General features: G+C 47.8%; 1 protein-coding gene across 1 annotated transcript in view; it reads left to right on the forward strand.

Moving 5' to 3' along the window:
* The window catches only part of LOC142563912 (ras-related and estrogen-regulated growth inhibitor-like), a 49,335-nt gene that overhangs the window by 17,027 nt on the left and 12,323 nt on the right, over positions 1-19,985 (forward strand). Inside the window, exons 2-4 of the mRNA XM_075674617.1 lie at positions 15,528-15,584; positions 16,610-16,683; positions 19,689-19,967. Of these exons, the coding sequence (XP_075530732.1) occupies positions 15,528-15,584; positions 16,610-16,683; positions 19,689-19,967 (410 nt within the window). The remainder of the gene's footprint in view (positions 1-15,527; positions 15,585-16,609; positions 16,684-19,688; positions 19,968-19,985) is intronic.

Genomic DNA, 19,985 nt, shown 5'->3' on the forward strand with positions numbered 1-19,985 from the left:
GGTCTCGCAGCTGCATGGTTGGTCCAACTCGTCCGCATTTACATGCGCGGTGAAGATGGGTCGGGCCGCTGAGCTGGCTTGTTTCGACTCGACGCTCGCTCAGCGACGCCCAATTGTATTTACACGGATTTGGTAGGCCGATTACAGCCCGACAAGCCGACTCAGCCTGCCAATTTCGGTCTCATGTCAAACGCTAGCTATCTAGCTAGCTAGATAGATAGATGCTTCCACGCCCAGAGCCCTACGTTCTTGATAAAATCGGCTAAATACGAAGTCTACTCAGGGGCGTGCTTTGAGGCACGATCGATTTGACTCAGTGTCTCCAGACATGCGCTGCCATTAAAAAAACGAAAGAAGAAGAAAAAGCCAAAGAAACTTCTATGCTTCCGATGACAGCAGCGGTCTCTGTCGCTGTTATACCGGGCAAAATTAATGGCATAGGGACCCAGGGGCCTACATGATGATATCGGCACGCCCACCTCTCTTCGGAAACAGGTCATTATAGCTCTGTTTAACTAACCTAACGTCCGTTCCCGGAAACTGCGGCACATGCTAGCCCGAAACGTGCGTGCGCTATTGGCACTGAAATGACTAAAATGGGGGCACTCGACACTCCATCCAGCGACGGGCCGCGACAGTAGTTGAGTGCAGGACGGTGAAAAGTGGAGCTCATCGGCTCATTCGGTCACGCACTTCTAGCGCAGCTCCTAAAACTTCTCGTAAGCAACTTAGCTACGCACCGCACTTGTTACGTTCACTCGCACTTGTTTCTGCCGTCCTGAGCCCGTACACCACAATGATATTTTAAACTAAGCAACTAACTAGAACACAACGACTCTTGGACACAGTTCGCCGAGTTTTGTCGTTCGCACTATCTATCTATCTATCTATCTATCTATCTATCTATCTATCTATCTATCTATCTATCTATCTATCTATCTATCTATCTATCTATCTATCTATCTATCTATCTATCTATCTATCTATCTATCTATCTATCTATCTATCTATCTATCTATCTATCTATCTATCTATCTATCTATCTATCTATCTATCTATCTATCTAATGACCAGCTTGTAATCGTAGCCAGTAAAACAGAACGACACTATGACCCGCCGTGGTTGCTCAGTGGCTATGGTGTTGGGCTGCTGAGCACGAGGTCGCGGGATCGAATCCCGGCCACGGCGGCCGCATTTCGATGGGGGCGAAATGCGAAAACACCCGTGTGCTTAGATTTAGGTGCACGTTAAAGAACCCCAGGTGGTCAAAATTTCCGGAGTCCTCCACTACGGCGTGCCTCATAATCAGAAAGTGGTTTTGGCACGTAAAACCCCAAATATTATTATTAATGACACTATGTCTTTTTACAAGCGCTATAGTTCCAGTTGAAAATACGAATACCAGGCTACTTTCTGAGCACGTGGAAATATTCACCTCTGTCTCGGACCACACACTACGTAAGCTTCTGTGGTTTGCTGTACCTGGCAGAGCTCACGTTCTCAACCGTTGTCTGTAGTCGCGTTGAGCATGTACACACTCTAAAACAAAATTAAACCCATGGGTTGTACTTTGCTACACAACAATAAACGTCATCTGTCTTGTCCGCATTTCCTTTCTTTAACGCTGCGAGCCCGGTACTTCCCAGTAACGAACGGCATGCACGTTATCAGCACGACATAGCATTCCCGACAGGAAAGTAGCGGGCGCGGCGTTTCAAGAAAGGAAACGCAAGCAAGGCAGATGACGGTTATTGTTGTGTGGCAGATATACACCCCAAAGGGTGTGCCTTTGATTGATAGTGCAGGGCCACGTAGCCACACCGCTTGGAAGCAGAACTGTTCCGTCGTACCTGTTGCAAACAACTGCACCATTTTCAGCGAGCTCAGGTGGCGATGGCTTAAAGACAGAGTAACAGTTGTCGCGCTTCATAAAGAAAAGGCCAAATCGTTTTCCATTAGCATTCCCGGTAGGCCCTCCCCCCCACACACTTCTTAGACAGTGTGGTTTTAATGAACTATATGCAGTGCACGGAACATTCGACGTTGTGCGCAAACGCGGTTATTCGTTGGCCTTCGGCCCACTCACCTAGCCACGACGACGTTATTTGTAACGCCTGGCTGCACTCTGATCGGTTGGCAGAGGCAACCAGTCCGAATGGTGACGACGTACGAATCGTTTTCGCGCACCTATGCCCGCTGACTCGCTCACGGAGAGTCTGTCCACCAGCCCCAATTTATTACACTTCCTCCGCCCCGCGCTCTTCTTGGACCGCGTACGCGAAATGGGAACATTGCCCTAGGGTATCATAGAAGCTAGCATAACTGAAAAAAAAAGAGACAAGAAATGGAAAAGTAATTAGCATTCGCTCGCCCGGAACCCTCGGTGTGCCGCTGTCCAACGTCGTTCTGTGAAGCGACGCAGTGTATGGTACGCCTAATGTCGGATGGCTGATTGATGTGTTAGTTGTTCCTCAGTGTAATTAGGGCACCGACTCCTCTATGTTTCGTTTGTTTTTGGGGTGTGGAGGCTGCGGAATCGATCGAAAGTTGGCTGATAGAAGTGAAGAATAATAAAGATTTCTATATGTGTAAGAATAACAAGAATAAACACCTATAACATTGAAATTGGTTACCCGACACGAATGTGCATCGGATAATAACTATTGAATATTGCCGTGAAGAAGAAAATGAGATTAATTACGAAATAATTTAGCCCGAAGTTGCCCTTGTTGTGTTCGGGAAATTGCAAAACGGGGTCACAAACGTTCCCGGTGTTAAAACGCGAAGCTGTACCATCGCCACACTAAAGGGATCAGCGGAAGAATTAAGTCCAGAACAGGCTTTTGGAAAGGACCCTTGTAAAGTGTTCTCATTTGCGCTAAAGAAATTACATGGAGGTCATCGTAGAGGACTTACTTGAGACCCAGGATGAATTTTTCTTCAACCACGAAGCTTTCTTTCCAAGGGCCCCCTACGTGTTTCCTTTGTAGCTTCGTTCAACAGTTGGGAGAATGGCAATATTTTCCCGATAGATAAATAGATAGATAAATACGTCTGTCACTGTCACTGTCAGCAGGTGGCTGTATCCAGTACTTCGTGCTAACGGCGCTTCCGGTCAAGTTATTTTTTAGTTGTTTATGTTGTCAAGCTTGATACCCCGGGTTAGAGGTAAACGATGCTTAGAAAATCACACAGCGAAAATTTTTAAGAGCACGAAAGCTAGCAAAACGCGTTTCCTCGGAGTTTTGCTATAGTCACCTGGATTGGATGCCGCTGCGGCACACCGCGTGGCACACGGAGACAGCTCTGACTGTTGTCACCTGAGTGATACCGTAGTAGAGTTCAAAGCTAGAGATACAATAACACGTTGTATGCATGGACAATGTTTAGGCTTAACTCGCCTCCTATTTTGAGCGCGGGTAGAGCTGTGGCAACGCCTGTAGACACGACGCCGCTCGATAGTGCGATTCTATAGAAGCTCAAAACTTAGTAGCGACACGCTAAGAAGTTTCCCAATCAGAAAAATATACTTGTCGAGACTTGTCAAAAAACGCGAAAACTGGACACTAGTCATTAACAGCACGTTCGCGGTGCACCCTCCTGGGCGTTCCCACATACCAACATGGTGCCGGATCGAGAAGTGGCGCTGTGACCCCCAAATGACAGCGCCCTGGATAAAATGGTTTGTAGCATGGTTATGGGAGGAGCTGGTATGACTGAAGGAAGCGAATTTTTCAAGTGAGCCTACGCTATCTGAAAATCTTTTTTCTAGCTCTGTGAGTGTGTGCCTGGCAAGATGGTTGGAATTTGGGGAAACACGTGGTTCAGTGAAATTGCGTTGCGCGTCCCACCTGATTTACATCCTTTACTTGTAGTAGTTCTTTAAAAATTGTGGGTTTTCGTAGTTAGAAACCCTCGTTGTATTTTTTTTCTGAGAATAAATCGGCAAGTGTCTAGACTGCATGTGAATCTTTATTAAAGGATAACAGTCGGGGAAAGCCAGGAAAAAAAAAACAGGGGATTCGAAGTTATCATTGTTGTAAATGCCCTGGGTAAACTTTCACTGGTAATTAGAGCGATCACGAAAACGTCCTAGAGTACAGGGACTCGCTGGATGCATTCTGTCGAGCCAGCTCTATGAACATCGGCAGGTGATCTTCGTTGTGGAATTGTACAAGTTACAAAAACGAAAGTATCCAATTCCAATTACTTCATTTAAAAATGTAATTAACTACAGCGACCAGTAACTGCGCCAATGACCAGTAACTTAATCCGCTAGAGAGACAGGCTGGACATGCTATAACAACCTAAAGGAAAATATGAGATGAGGTGTCGACGATCGTCGTCCGAAAGGCATGAAGCGGCAATATCTAAATCCCGAAGAAACATGGGCACCGTCAGCGAGAGAATAACATCGGTACAGAACAACACGTCGGCCATGGTGAACAAGGAGGGCTCTTGGCAGGAGAGAGACTATTCTGGTCGAAGAAGAAGACATTCGGGAATCCTCTGCCCAACCCTCTCCACCGTTTCTCCTTTTCCTCTCTGCTCGGAGAAGGGACAGAGGGCGCAACAAGCGTTTGAGAAGGAAGGAACCGATGCGAGACGGTTTCTGTCTCTTTCTCTTTCTCTCTCTCTTTCTTTTTGTTTCTTTTCTATCACTCGTTCACTTGGCCGTTTGGTTTTGCTTCTTTAAGGACAGAAGATGGCTACTGGGTGTTTGGGTAAGGGGGGGGAGGCGGCGGCAATGTTTTAGAAAGCAGACTTCTTGGGAGCTGCTTTGAATTTTTTTTTTATGTTCCTCCCGTTCAGGAGGCTATACCGCCGCTTCGAAGCTTCTTCGTGCGCGGTCTATAAATAATAAGACCGGAGAGCGCGGGCGACCAGTCGGAGCTTTCGGATCTGGCTCGGACGTGGAACGAATGGGGCAGTAGATCACCGGAAGCGCGTTTGCACACGACGTTGCGACTGAACGGAGCCGCCGTAAACGGGAGAGAAAGAGAGAGAGATAGATAGAGAGAGCGAGCGATAGATAGATAGATAGATAGAAAGAGAGAGAGCGAAAGATAGATAGATAGAGAGAGAGAAAGACAGCGAGAGATAGAGAAATATATATATATATATATATATATATATATATATATATATATAGAGAGAGAGAGAGAGAGAGCTTGCTGGAATCCTCTTTGGGTTGGTTTCCTTCGATGCAACGATATATATATGGAGAGAGCGATATAGAGAGATAGATACGAAAAGCCAGGGAAGGTAACCACGTTCTGATCACACCTGGTTTGCTACTCTACACTGGAGGAGAGGGAAGCTGGAAGAAAAGCGAGACTAGAACAAACTTCAAGTCTGACGTGGAAAAGAACTTCCTCCGAAAACTCCACAGGAGATGGAGTGAAAACATTGTTGACGCCTTTCTATGTGTCGAAGAATTCTTAAATGGGGTTGCACCTTTTGAGACGTGAGCATATCTTGCAATATAAACTGAGAAAGTGTACATACCCTTTGGTGTCTATTTTTTTTTCACGTAGCAATAGTCGGTATCTTTTTGTACATTTATTTCGATTATTTCTGAGGGGACAAACAATCAGCGTTTATAAGAGTAGAGTAAGCGGGTTCCTTTCTTCTACTATGCGCATTAAAGGCGTAACAGAACAGAAAACTGGTTACTGTTCCGTTAAGAACGCCCTTTGCTTATACCGGTTCCTGCCCTGAAAGTGTTTACTGTTCCTTTAGGAACGTCCTCTGCTTATACCAGTTTTTGTCCTGCTAGGAGAAGTCTTTGCTCCTGTAGATGTTTATTCCTAAAGGAGGAAATGCGTGTAAGAGTGGGGAGAAAGATATAGTGCGTCTGTACTGCGGTACATACTTGCACCTCAAAGGGAGTAACCTCCACCACCGATTCCTGTCCCGCAAGGAAGGCTTGCCCGTTTACGTGTTCCACAGTCTACCCGAGGGTAAAACACCGGTCGCACGGCGTTTGGGAAGGCATAATAAGCACGCGGTAATGACGACGACAGCCGTTATCCGCGAAAATTACACCAACAAAGGCGTAAAACGTTTCGCGCGGGAGTCGTAGCCAAGTTCACACCGCGCAGGTACCTTTTTCCTCTCTCTTACGCAACTCTTGCGGCGTCGCTCGTCACACTCGGCCGTGCACGTCTGCGGTCGTTTGACGGGTCATGGCGGAGAGAGAGAGGGAGAGAGAGAGAGAGAGAGAGAGAGAGAGAGAGAGAGAGAGAGAAGGCACAAAAACTCTGTTGTCGCGTTCATCACACACCCATCTCACTTTTCTTTTTTTTTTTTGCTCGACGGCTGCACTATCGGCGTTGGTGGGTTCCGTACTAAACGAGTCGTCGACGAGAGGCCCACGATTTATTTTTTCTTTCCTGTTTTTTTTTCTTTCCTTCACCGCAATTCTTTCTCCAGCGTCGAAGAGAAGGAAAGCGTCGTCGCTGGGCGCACTTTTGCAGCCCCCGCCAACGCGCTGCGTCTGAAGCGACGATTGCATGCAACACGACCAGATATTATGGGTATCAGCCACTACCCCGCGCTTCCCGAGTTTTAACGGAGAAGGTATGCTTGGACGCGAAACGCAGAAAAACGGAAGGTACGTGGACTCTTGCGAAGGTGGACAGCAAGAAATCGGGAAATAAAGTTTGTGCGATAGCACAAAAAGGCCGCGTCTCGCTATTTTGAAGTTTGGGCTTGCTGTCCGAGGACAAAAAACTTACAGTGACAAATATTCCCATGGGAGGCAGGGCAACGATGAACAGTATACGGATTCGCCTAAACTTCATCGCAATGTTGCACGCTGATAGTTTTCGGCAATATATTGCTTCATAAATGCCACAACTAGAAATGGTTACGGATGCACGCGCACCTGTGTTTACCGACGTGGAGATTATCAACTACTCGTCAGTCTCGGGAAAAAAAAAAGCGTTACTGTTAGGTCCGGCCTCGTATTTCACTCTGCACAAACGTCTACACTTGTTTCCGGTTTGCGACACTTATAATATCGCTCGCGGGCGCACGTCAAGTGGGTGAGGAAGCCATATCTTTGGAACCGCTGGCGCACCAATTCTCGCCCCAGTTATAGCAGTCAACGCGTGGGACATACAACGCTCCGCGAAATAAAGCGGCCAAACAAACAGGCAAGCAACGCAACCGGATGCTAACTAAGAGCCTCGTTAACTAAATGTCGGTCGTAATTTGATTGCCCCTTCGACAATGCTGCACAAAACCAAACAAGCACAAACGGAGAAACGAGCAAGCAAGATATCTAAGTAACCAAGAAAACAGTATAGATGAAATAGTTAAGAGCTCCGGTAACGGTTAGTCTCAACACTGCGTTGCTTCGACAACACTGCGACAACTCAAGCGACACGAGCAAACCGCGCAAACTTTCTTGCTAACTTACTAACTTACAAACAAGTTAACTAAACACTGACTAATAACGAACTAAAGTAACTTATCGCCTCGTTAACTGTTTGCCGCAGCGCGGAATGTTGCCTCGGAAACACTGCTCGGAATCAGGTGAGAACAGGTATGCAGACTGACCAGCTAACTAGCTAACTAACTAAAAGAACAAGAGGGTGCCGGCGTTCCTCCATACGCCTTCGTTTATTTCGCCACGCGTCTCTGCCCCCACCTTCAGCCTCCTCTGCGCTGTCTCCACGACGCGTCAGTCGTCGGTGACGTAGTCTGCGGGGTGCCGCGTAGGCCGCACTTTTAAATATATCCGCTCCTCCGCGACTATGGGAGGCACGCTTCGCTGCGCGCAATTCGCGTGCCGTGGGTGGGCTGCGTTGCTCTACCGCGAGCCGCATATTTCCGAGTCTGGGCTCTCAGTTCCGTGCACCGATGCGAAAAGTGCGCGACGCGGAAAGAGCCCGCGGGTCTCGCGATAACAACGTTATTCGGGAGAAACGCCGGCGCAAATGTTATTCGGGACAACGTCGAACTCCCCAGTGTCCTCCCGACACCGGAAGGGAGCTTTCTTAAGTATGTGCTTATTGCCAGCTGTTACGTTACGAACTCCAGAACACGCCGTCTTACAACGGCCGTCCACGTTGATGCGATTAGCATTGGAGTGATGTAGTGACAAACCGTACTGCCACCGTCAAAACCTCTGATGTAGGAGGCGTCCACTGCACCGAACTGCTCTCCCGCGCTTACATCTGTACACGCTGCGCCTTCTAGCGCCGCCGCCGCAAAGTGAGCATGCGGCCTCCGAGATGCGAGGAGCGCCGGTGCGTGCGGACGCTGTGAATCGTTCCTTCGCTGCCTGCACGCATTCGTGGCGCAGCGCGCTGAACCGTCACGCTGCTGCGCTTCTGGAAACAGTGCGCGGCAGTGGTTCCGTTCCCGTCGAGCGCAGGATAAATTTTAAGGGATTTCTTTTTAAGAGTGTTAAACATACCTATTCGAGGGATCGACTAAGATGGGGCACATGCTAGTTGACACAAACCTAGCGGCACTTATCTAGTGGTCAAAGTTGTCTGTCTGGCCACATACCAAGTGCACATAAGCCAGTGAACCAAGTTATCATGAAAGAGGTTAGATACACGGACGTCATAAATGCCACAAATTGGTGAAGTTCTCCAAGATATGCTGATGACATTAGAAATTGTTTCTTTTGTTCAAATACGCTCGTTAGGTGTCAGCGGTAACATATGCACGTACGTGGACAAGATAACTATTTCCTCGTGTTTCTCATGGTGAAAGCAGTTTTTTCTTTCACTCAATGCGGAGATAATGATGTAACATTGTGTGGCAGGTTGCCACGTCCATGCTGCAGCCTGAATTTTGATGTGGCGTCACGGTATGCGAAACGCACCTCAAGGTCACTTTTCGTGGCATGTGACGACGCATGTGCCTAGAATAAACTACTGTACATTTTCTCAAAACTTGAGGGAAAGCGTATGCTCAAACCGCTTCCACACATGCCTGATTTCATAATCGCGAGATGACTATTGTACGTAATCCCTCTCGAGTTATCTTGAAAAAAAAAATATGACGGCAGGCAACGCACACTATAATGTACAAGTGGTCTTAGGGAGATATTGGCGCTTGCAGCAAATCGGCAAGATTGGCTCAAAATTTTGCGAGCCTATCGCAGCTTACTGAGCGCCATCTTGTCAGAGCCATTCGGAGCTCGTGGTAACACGCTCGAATATACGAGAGGAATGCCTGCGGGGGTTCTTTCCTGCACACCGCCAAACCGATCAGCTCGAGATCTCGTCGGCTAATCAGAGTTCACAAGATGGCGAATTCGACGGTTTATATATGGAGGAACCTCGAAGAGATCATCATCCGCTGCAAGAAGCAGCTGCTCTCGCAGTAAATGACTTCAAACTTGGAGCAGCCGCCGAAGTCTGCCGATATTTCTTTTCAACGCTACGCGTTGCGTTGCATTCGACGCAGTTAGCAGGAACACCCTGCAGCCTCTCTGAAAGTAACACGGAACGTCACCAGCAATTTCGTGTTCGGGTGCCGAACAAACGGGCTTAGAAACGACGGGAGGGTGGGTCAACGCCTTTTGCTTATGTACAATGTGGTACGCGTAGCCGACTGATTAGAAGGCGACGCGCTTTGCGACGAATTCCTTCCGCGTATTTGCATTCTCTCCGCAAAGCAGCCACAGCGGCAGGGAAATGCTTGGGAAATTATATGCAGGAGCTCAAGCGGAACACTTCGCGGAACGGAAATCGATGCGAGACGGGACCGGTTGAGGTGTGGAATACGTTGAGAAGGTACGCGCCGGGATGCTGGATAGAGAGAGCGAGGGGGATATAAAGATAGAGAGAGAGAGGGGGATGGGTGAATGCGCGCCTGTGTGGGGATGTAAGTGGGCGCTACAGCTAGGACTAAATAGCACGTGTTCGGACAAACCTTCCCTTCGAGGTCTCCAGCTACATCGTTGTGCCGCGACTGTATCAAGCGCGGGATGGGAGTCGCGCTTATTGAAGTTTATTCAAAATTTACAGATGTGCGGTGTGAGCTGTGGAACCCGTCAGGGGTAACCTGGTAAATGTAAACGCGCAAATGGAATGTGTATACTGTGTGTATGCCTGCAGTGATTGTTTTTGGTTGTTCTTCACTCTCGTACCTTGAAGTTTACTGGCTGGCTCACTATTTGCGAAACATCCGAATGCCGTGTATACGTGTTCACTGAACGTATCCGCAAACGCTATGTTCTTTTCTCTTTAGTTTTTAATTTTGCCACCGTGAATCTGTTCCTTGCATATTTATTTCTCATGTTGACAATAAGATCTCCTGCCACAACTTTTACAAGGGTTATAGGGATCTACGTGTCCATACCTACATGCATTGCTCTCTTGGCAACAATAATATTGACCTGTTCGTCATGAAATGACAGCCGGTACGATGTGATGCGATGAAGGAAAAGAAAAAACAGCCTACAAAATTATCGCATGCAAGCATACCACACCTGGTGTATGCGATGATATAGGAGCCTATAATGATGAGGTTTAACGTCCCGCAACTGCACAATGGCTTATAAGGCTCGTACTTAGTGTGGGAGGGGGGTTGAGGGAGGACACCATGTCAGTTCTGAGCCATTTGTATTTTTCTTAACGTGCGCCCAGCGCATGGCACACGAGCGTTTTTTTCGCATTTCGCTTCCCATCGCAATGCCGCCGACGTGGCCGGGGAACAAACCCGCGACCTCGCGCTCTTTACCAGGGCTCTGCAGCTACACACACAAAAAGTTTACAAGGCCGAAATCATGATATTTGGCGCAATCAATAAATCACATTTTACAGCATTTAAAGACAGAGCGCATTACTCTTTCAATGCACGCTGAAGGGACTGCGGAGGATGAAACTTTTTTTTTTCGTCGCACAGCGCTAAACACGTGACAAGCACTGACGTCACCTTGGCCCCGCAGATTCTTCGCACGTGTGCGCATGCGCGTCAGGTGCAGCGAGCGAACGGGAATAAATAAAGCGCGCTGCTGAGAGACAGACTTGGAAAGGGAGATCCGCTCGGTTGAGGGTGGGTGGAAAGACATCGTTTGTTTTGTTCGCCGCCGAGACAATGGCATGACGTCGTATTCGGGATGACGTAGCGAGGTCGCCTGGCATTGTACCAAGACTCGCGGTTTCGCCCCCCCCCCCCCCCCCCGCCACTGTTTCTTGCTCAATAGCGGGGCGAGCGAGTTCACAAACCCGAGGGTTTGGATGAAGCGCGCAAGTGTCGCGTCAAAGGACGTGTCGGGGATTTGCTGAAAAAAATTGTTAATTAAAATCTGCGGTCTTACGTGCCGGAATGGTGATCTGATTACGAGGAACACCGTAGTGTGGGGACTCGGGATTAAATTTGACCGCCTGGGTTTCTTTGACGTGCCCCATAAACCTAATTGCTCGAGCAATTGGGCAAACTTATCGCAATTTATTACCCGCCTCGTGATAGCTTCGCTTCACATGGATTTCAACATCTGCGTTTCATCTGCATAACTTTTTTTTTGTCTCAGTTCAGCTACACGCTTCAATGAGAATAGCGGAACGATCACAACAATGTTTTGCTCCTCACACGCACGAAGCGAGACCTAATAATATGCAATTCTACAAATCCCCGGAACATGCCCTGATCGTTTGCGCCGTTCTCGTCGCAACGTTTAGTAGAATACTTCGACTGCACTGGAACAGGCATACGTACGGGCAGACACGTCGGTTACTGCACGTGGTTTTCTACTTCAGAAACGCATGTAGATTACGAGCAGTTACCTCTGCACACAATGTGTCGAGCGGTTGCTGGTTCGAAAGGGAACATCTGTGGCGTGGCTCGGAAATTCAGTTTCTGCGACCTGAACCACCCAGCAGGAGCACCTAGCTGGCAAAGACAGCTTCGATTTCAAGCTCGCAGCGGGACACAAAACACGAAGTGTGGGCAGTGATGGCAAGGTTTTCGAATATCACACGAACCAAGTCTTGTGGTACATCTCTCTCTCTAGTAGTTTTGTGGATAGCATAAATTAGGCAATATAAAGAAAGCTTCGTTTTAAAAACACGTTGGCTGGCGGTAGCACAAGAACTATCTTGCGCTAGCACCGTTAACCGTAGTTTTGCATACAGGGTCCATTATATGAAAGTGATGCGCATGATTTTATTATGACGCGACTATGCATGGCAGCGTGGTAAAACCGGTCAGGAAATGTGGCGAGGGTTCCGCCCTACGCATGTCCACATTTGCGTTACATGGGATAGTGACGATGCTGGTCATGATGATGATGGTCATGGGTAGTGACCGAAGATCTGTAATTGCGCAAGGTGTGCAGGAAGCTTGTGTCGAAACTGTTGACGGAAGATCAGAAAGAACTTCGAGTTTTGCGCTGTCAAAAATTGCTGGATTTGATTCAAAATGAGCCGTACTTTCTTAGCTCGGTGGTAACAGGAGACGAATCCCTTGATGTTCGAGTACGACCCGGAATCGAAAAGGCAGAGCAGCGAATGGCACACAAAATCATCTCCCCCCCCCCCCCCCCCCCCCAAGAACGCGAAGGAGCAAGTCTTGCATCAAAACGATGCTGATTGCCTTCTTTGACTCCCGACGAATCGCCCATTTTGAGTTTGTACCTCAGGGAGGAACTGTCAACTCAGCCTTTTACCTGGAGGTGCTCAAGAAATTGAAATGCCATGTCGCGCGCGTGAGGGCTGACATGGAAGACACGGCCAAGCTCCACCGTGATAATGCCCCCAGCCACACGTCCTCTATCGTTACCAATTTCCTGGCCCGGAGCAACACCCCGGTGGTTCCCCAGTCCCATTACAGTCCCGACTTGGCTCCGTGCGAATTTTTTTGTTTCCCCGACTGAAGAGAGCGCTGAAAGGAAATCATTGGGAGACCGTGGGAAACATCCAAAATCACGTTACAGCGTTCCCGAGAGACATTCCCGTCAAGGACTTTCAGGGTGCCTTCCAGGCGTGGCAGACACGTCTCCGCAAGTGTATTGATGCACCGGGAGAATATTTTGAGGAACTTTAACCATTTGTACCATTCCGGTCAATAAATATATTTTTCCCAGAAAATGCGCATTACTTTCATGATGGAACCTGTAGTTTGTCTTGGCTTATCCCGGGTACGCGCCATTCGGTCTGTGCTGGTCTCCAATGATGCTATTTGAATGCAAACTTGGATTATTGTGTAAGTGCCGGCAGGCGTGGGCCGCTATTCAATGAACGTATTGGACCAAGTCAGCGGCCATATTCTTCGGTACTCTTACCCCCGTATTCAGAAATGCATTTTAACATGAAGCCCATGCTGGACTTGGTTGAAATGACGCCTGTCATGAACGCACCAAAGGAAACGCAATGAGCTTCTTGGAAGCTTTACTTGCACCAGGCGTCACTTATATCAAATCAATCATGACCTTCAAGTCACGATGCATTTTTGAACAAGGGGCTTATCTCACCCGCTGAGTGCTCGTAGCTCGGACATTGGCGTCTACAAGCGCGGCGTTGTCGCCCTTCGCGAGTTTCGCCAGCCCGAGCGTTTCTCGTGACGTCGGCGTCGAGACGGAGTTCCATCTGTGCAGGCGCTTTACTTGCGCGTTCGCGACACTTTTCTCAACCTGTCTGCTTCCAACTACCTCGCTCTCGGATGCGCGGAGGCGAGCGCCACCTGGCCGTGCGACGAGGAACCCGGCAGCGCACACGGCGGGCGCGCCTTCTGCTGTTATTGGTCGAATTGTCTGTCGACGGAGACTTCGTCTCCGTCGTCTTTGACGCGACGAAGCGTAGTCGCATACAGCTTCGCTGTAAAACGGTTGGCTTAAATTGGAACAACTGCGGTATTTTGTGCTCGTAACTACGTGTTTGTTCCATGACCCCGCGGTTGATGACCCCGCGGTCCATGACCCCACGGTTGAGCGTTCGTTTCTGAAACGTCAAAAAAAAAAGAATGCTCAACCATTCTTGCATAAGAATTAACCGTGGTAGTGATGTTACATATTTGCAAGCTTGAGGTGCGGACGGCTGTGTGATTGCTGTCCACGCCGCAGTTCACTTGCTCGGGGACAGGGGCAGCTGAAGGTGGCGTGAGTCTCACGACAACCACTGGCCCTGCTCGACGGCAGCGACATTCTTGACAGACGTACTGATGCCACTGGCGGAACGTAGCTACACCAACGCTGGAATGCGTGCTTAGATCTTGATAATTTGGACATTTCGCCCGACAACCGTGTGCGCATACGTCACGGCCGATCTAGCACGCTCTAATTCATCAAAGTGTGTTTTCTACGCCTCGTATCTCTTACAAATGTGAGGTTACCGGCACACGGTGACGTGATTGCGTACGCTCAACGCACTTCGAGGTTTTGGTTAGATAGCTCCGAGATTGCTGAAATGCACCGGTAATGCAATGGAGAAATGGTGGGATCGAAGCTCTGTCATCCAGCACGGCAGTCCACTGCTCTAACCGTTAGACCACGATCGCCCGCATGCAGATTCTCTCGTGACGAAGCCGCTCTTTCGACAAGTCCGGCGCATGCGTCACGTGTCGCGTTTCCCGCATTCTTCCCTCATGGCAGCTAGCGCTTTGAGACGACGCGTTAGAGAGAGCTGACTTCGGCATCGTTTCCGTAATTTTCGTCACGCGGATACCTACAAAGTGGGTGCAGTTCTGTAATGGTATCGCATCCAGAAGAGAAGACTGGCTTCTATCACTGAGCAAAAGTACTTGAACCGCGCTCATGTCCTGAGAAGCAGAGACGTGCCATCAGCACCCCTTTGCGCTTTCTTAGTGCACAGCAATCTCACGGACTGCCTCTGAGGGCCCGGGTTCCTATGGTACTTTAAGCTAGTACGGAATTCGAGGACGAGGTGATTTGACCTGAAGGGATGATGTCGTGACTGCGCCAAATGAACTCACTTCGGGTGCTCGTTGCCTGCGGTGACAGGGTTTGTGACGTGCTAGCGCCGTGTAGCGTTAGCTATTTGTGTATTTCTTTCCCTTTGTTTTTATTTGTTCAGGGGTGGTAAAAAGTTTTCAACCCAAAGCTTGCGCAAACACGTCGACTTCGTGCCTGTGGCATGTCATCTATCGGATCATAAGAGTCGCGAGATTTTTTTGGGAAGAGGGTACAGGGCAGTGTCTCTCAGCACCTACAACTTCCGACTGCCAAAATTGCTCCAGGAGCCCGGCCATTTGCCGGAGAGTGAACGTTGTCGAGCACGTTATGGCCTGAGAACTTTTGATAAAGGTCTGCGTGTGTGTAAGATTAGATAAAATATCAGGTTAGTATAAGATTGTTGCTTTGCCAGGTTATGTATTTCGGAATTTGGGATAGTCGGCTCTAAAGAGGCCTACATATAGCATGCCATTTCTCTTCGTTTGACAGCAGTAATAACAAAGAAAAATCAACAAGTAAATTTTTAAGTCAAGAGCAGTCAAGCACTTAGCTCAAAAGCTGAAACTTAGTCCCAGATTTGTTTCTTTTTTGTGCATTTCATGTTAACTGTCGTTCGTTTCTTGACATGTCCGTTCCACATTTCTTTCAGCACTGGTTGTTAGGTTCCTGACGAAGAGGTACATAGGAGAGTATGACCACCAAACAGGTACGTAAGTTTCTTCGAGAACTGGTAGCCTCATATCGCACGTTGCAAGGCTCAGCGCCGCCTTAAATAGGTGTATAAGGACATGGATGCTGGCGCCACTGAACAGCTACGAGATTTGGAAACATTAAACGTACCCTAAAAAAATAAACAAAGATATATATTATAGCTCTATTATATACTAGGCGATGCACGTGCATGAATGAATAAATAAAAATAAATTATTAAGGTATCCCATTCGTGCAGTACCGAAGAGCGCCCCTGTTACCGTTAGCGGAGGTTTGATAAGCGAGGAAAAAAAAAAGCAAACTTGACAGACGGGTGGTGACGCTGTCTCGAAGTTCCCGCCTCAACTTGCCGTGACGTCACAGATTGTGATTGTTCTCGATTGTTCAAAGTTAATCGCTTATTGTAGGTATAGATGGACTACGTTGCATTCTTAAGGACACAAAGCCTGAACTTCAAGAGCATTTACGGGTCCACAACTGCCCGAATGCGAAGAAAACCACTTTGAAATCCGCGACGTCGCACTGACGTATGCCGGCGCTGGGTCTTCAGCACCAAATTTAAAATGAAACTCAGAACTTCTTTTCTTTTCTCCTCTAATAGTCAACCTATCCTTGCAAAACTGACACAAACAGGGTTTTTAAACAATGCTATATCAACATGAACTGACTTGGGGTTCCTTTTTGATGTCATTGCAATGCTGGTAAGTTTAATCCGCTGAGTAACCGTGAGTCTCTGTGCTAAATGGCCGCGATACATTAGACATTCGGAGAATTGGTGATCGACCGTCGCAATCGGATACAATAAATTGTGAAACTTGATTATTAATTGCTCGGAGTCATGGAAAATTGCTGATCAGAAATTTTTGGGAGAGACAGTACCTTCATGTTTCTCATCGCGTTCTCTGCTCAGTTATTGCCCTATTGCGATTGGAGCGCGTGTAAATGTTTAGCCAATGGAACATGTTGCGCAAGGTGCGAATGTTTTTATCAGCGTATTCTTTCTTTCTTTGTTGCCTACAGAAAACAGGTACAAAAGTGAGATGATGGTGGACGGTGAGCCCGTTCTCTTTGAAATTCTGGACACCTGTCCAAGGGTGAGTGTCAGACATTTACTGCCTGATGAGAGCTCGTAAATGCCTTCTTCAAGTTTATCTAACAGATCCGCGCTGAATGGCTCATGCGCAGTTCTTCGCTCGCAAGTTTTTTGTGGGCATATACGCAGCTAATGTAGTGACCCCGAGCTTGCTTGCTTGTTTGAACGCTTTCTTTCTTTCTTTCTTTCTTTCTTTCTTTCTTTCTTTCTTTCTTTCTTTCTTTCTTTCTTTCTTTCTTTCTTTCTTCACAAAGTGAGCGAATATTGGAAAATTTCAAACAACGAATAGGATAAATTCCTTTTCGATTCGTTGCTCAAGTTGAATAGTTCAATCCCTGTTCAATTAATGAATCTTACATGTCAGAACCACGTGTCTTAGGGGGGCGGGGATCAGAAAATTTTAATCACCTGTTATTCTTTAGCGTACGCCTAAATCTAAGTACACGTTTCTTTTTCGCATTTCGCTCCTATCGAAATGCGGCCGTAGTTGCCGGGATTCGATCCCGCGACCTCGTGCTTGGCAACCCAACACCATAGCCACTAAGCAACCACGGCGGGATAAATGAATAGTTAATATTCGAAACAGCGAATATTTTTTTATTCAATAGCTTTCGCATAATCAGCACTAACGTTTGAGTACTCGAAAGAGAGAGAAAAAAAAAACTGAATCAGGTAGGGGTTAATTTTTCTCCTTTGCACCCTTAGACTACCCCTATCAAACACATGGCAAATAGTTAGGATATTTGTTTATCGCATCATGTCGCCAAGTTTTTGGTTGACCATACTTTGGGCGCTACTCTGATACGGTCGTGAAGTTGTAATTTTGTTAATAATTTTGTTTCATTGTAGCTCTTGGCCTTTGTTTAACTGCACATAAGGTGCACAATCATAAGATGTACGGTGTGATTTAAGAGGAGAAAGAAAATTGTGGTTTGTTAAATCTCAAAGAAACTCATGGCCTATACGATGTCACGAAAAAAATTGGGCCAGCCGGACTTTAACAACTTGTGAAGTGCTGCGTTCGTCCAGTTTTCTTCTACCTCGGTGTCTCATCCCTAGCGCAGTTTAATTTCACAAAAGAAAGCAAGGAATTTTTGAAACATTGCTGCCAGGAAACTTGCAAAAAAAAAAAGAAATTAAACCAGGTGTCAGCATTCTTGCCGTGGTTAAAACAACTGAGTAAAGCGAGAGATCGCGCTAGTTAGCGCTAGTCTTATAATGCGCTGAATCAAACTGGCTGCGGCTACTAACGCGCGGGAGGTCACACCAGACAGGACGATGAGACCGCATGCGCGTTGTCGCCCTATCTGGCGTGTCCTGCCGTGTTATTTATTAGATGAAAGTTGAACAAGTTAATGCCCGGAGAAAAAAAAAACACTGTAGCTGTCCCGATTCTTTCCGCAAGCTCTGCGATAATTCAAAAGAGAGCAGCGTTACTTCGCTGAGCTAGGTCGCCAAACGCGGGCAGCTCTGGCTTTAATGCTGCCGGTCAGTGAAATCCCCTTGAGCCATTCTAAGCTTGTGCTTGACAATCATGGGTGATAGACTCGAAAAAAAAAAACAGAGAAAGCTGCGCGTTCATTTTCTGCTCGCGGTTTTAAATCCCGCTCTAATCCTCTCAAAGCTCCGGGATCCTCGGTTTCAAGTCCTTCCCCGGATAATGAGGATGTCCCAGGTTTCTCAGAAACCTGGTCGCTCTTTCTGAACGTTCCTGGGACCGCTGCGTCGAATGTTGAAAGTGAGCTAACAAGAAAAGAACGGTCAAATATAAAAAGGGTCGGAAATTTTGGCTGGGAACGCAGATCTACCAAGGCGGTGGCATTATGGCTGCAGTCGGGGTAAGAAAAATAAAGGAAAGTACAAAGTATTTGAAAACAAACGACGCAGATTTCTGGGGGATTAAGTAACGGTGGCAGGCAGCTGGCAGTGGTAATCCCCGATCTACTTTTGTTCACGTATTTATTCTTGCCTTGTTAAGGAAAAATTCGTGCAAACGGAACGCCAAATGCAACAAAGGACTGCCGATTTTTGGTTTCTCAGGAGTGGTGACTGTAATCTGGCTCGTATGATGAAGAAAAAAAAAGAATCGTGGGCATTTTCCAAGTGAACAGATTACTTTTTAATGCCGGGAAATTTTCGTTCGCTGCGCCTGCTGTCGATGCAAAAAAAAAAAAATTCAACTGATTGCAGACTTATTGAGAATACGCAGTGCACTTCCAACGTCATCTGTGGACACTTAAGTTGAAGCCCTGTGGACGTTTTTAAATGTATTTTACTTATATTTATTTATTTATTGCTTGCCTAAAAAGGTTGTAATATATCGCACTGCACTTCAGGTTCTCACATTCAGTGTCTCATTCTGTGTTCGCCTTACCAGTCCTGTTTCGGCCTTCACAAGGCCTGCGATATTTCATAAAGAAATACTACAGGCCTTCCAGTATTTAAGGATACAGGCCTTGCAGCCTTCAAATACCTTTAAAGGTGGCCTTACAACCCGTATTTCATATTAACGCATTTTCTGGCTTGCGAAGCCTCTTTTCACAGTAAGATTTTTTGTTGGTGTTCTGGAAGAGTAATTTACTCATACGAATAGGTGGGCTACATGAGTGAGTACCGACCAGTGATAGTGCGCCAGAAGAGTGAGTGCGCAGACTCGCTTTAACGTGCAGACTGCAAAACTATTAGTCCACCCAGTCTACCGACCTTATGCTGGCGCTGTTCAGTTCGCATGCGCCCCGGTCTCGAACGTCACCATTAAGGGTTACGGACTGGACTCCAAGAGAAGGGAAGCCTAGCAGGGGGCGGCAGAAAGTTAGGTGGGGCGGATGAGATTAAGGAGTTTGCAGGGACAACATGGCCACAGTTAGCGCATGACCGGGGTAGTTGGGGAAGTATGGCAGAGGCCTTTGCCCTGCAGTGGGCATAGCCAGGATGATGATGATGATGATGATGATGATGATGATGATGATGACGAGGTCTTCTCGCCCGCTTCCGCCGCGTCTGCAGAGTGAGGACGAACTCCCTCGGGACGAGATCCTGCAGTGGGCGGACGGCTTCATGCTGGTCTACTCCATCGTGGACCGGGCCAGCTTCCGCTACCTGGGGCTCCTGCGCCGGCACCTGAACAACACGCTGCCCAACCTGCACAGGGCGGCCACGCTCTCCCACTCGGGCGGAGGCCCCGCGGGGGCAGGTGGCGCCCCCCAGCAGCAGGCGCAGCAGGCGCCAGTGCCGGCGCCCGTGTGCATCGTGGCCAACAAGGCCGACCTCATACACCTCAGGCAGGTGAGCATGGGAAGGGGG

The sequence above is a fragment of the Dermacentor variabilis genome, chromosome 11, assembly GCF_050947875.1.
Source record: "Dermacentor variabilis isolate Ectoservices chromosome 11, ASM5094787v1, whole genome shotgun sequence".
NCBI lineage: Eukaryota > Metazoa > Arthropoda > Arachnida > Ixodida > Ixodidae > Dermacentor > Dermacentor variabilis.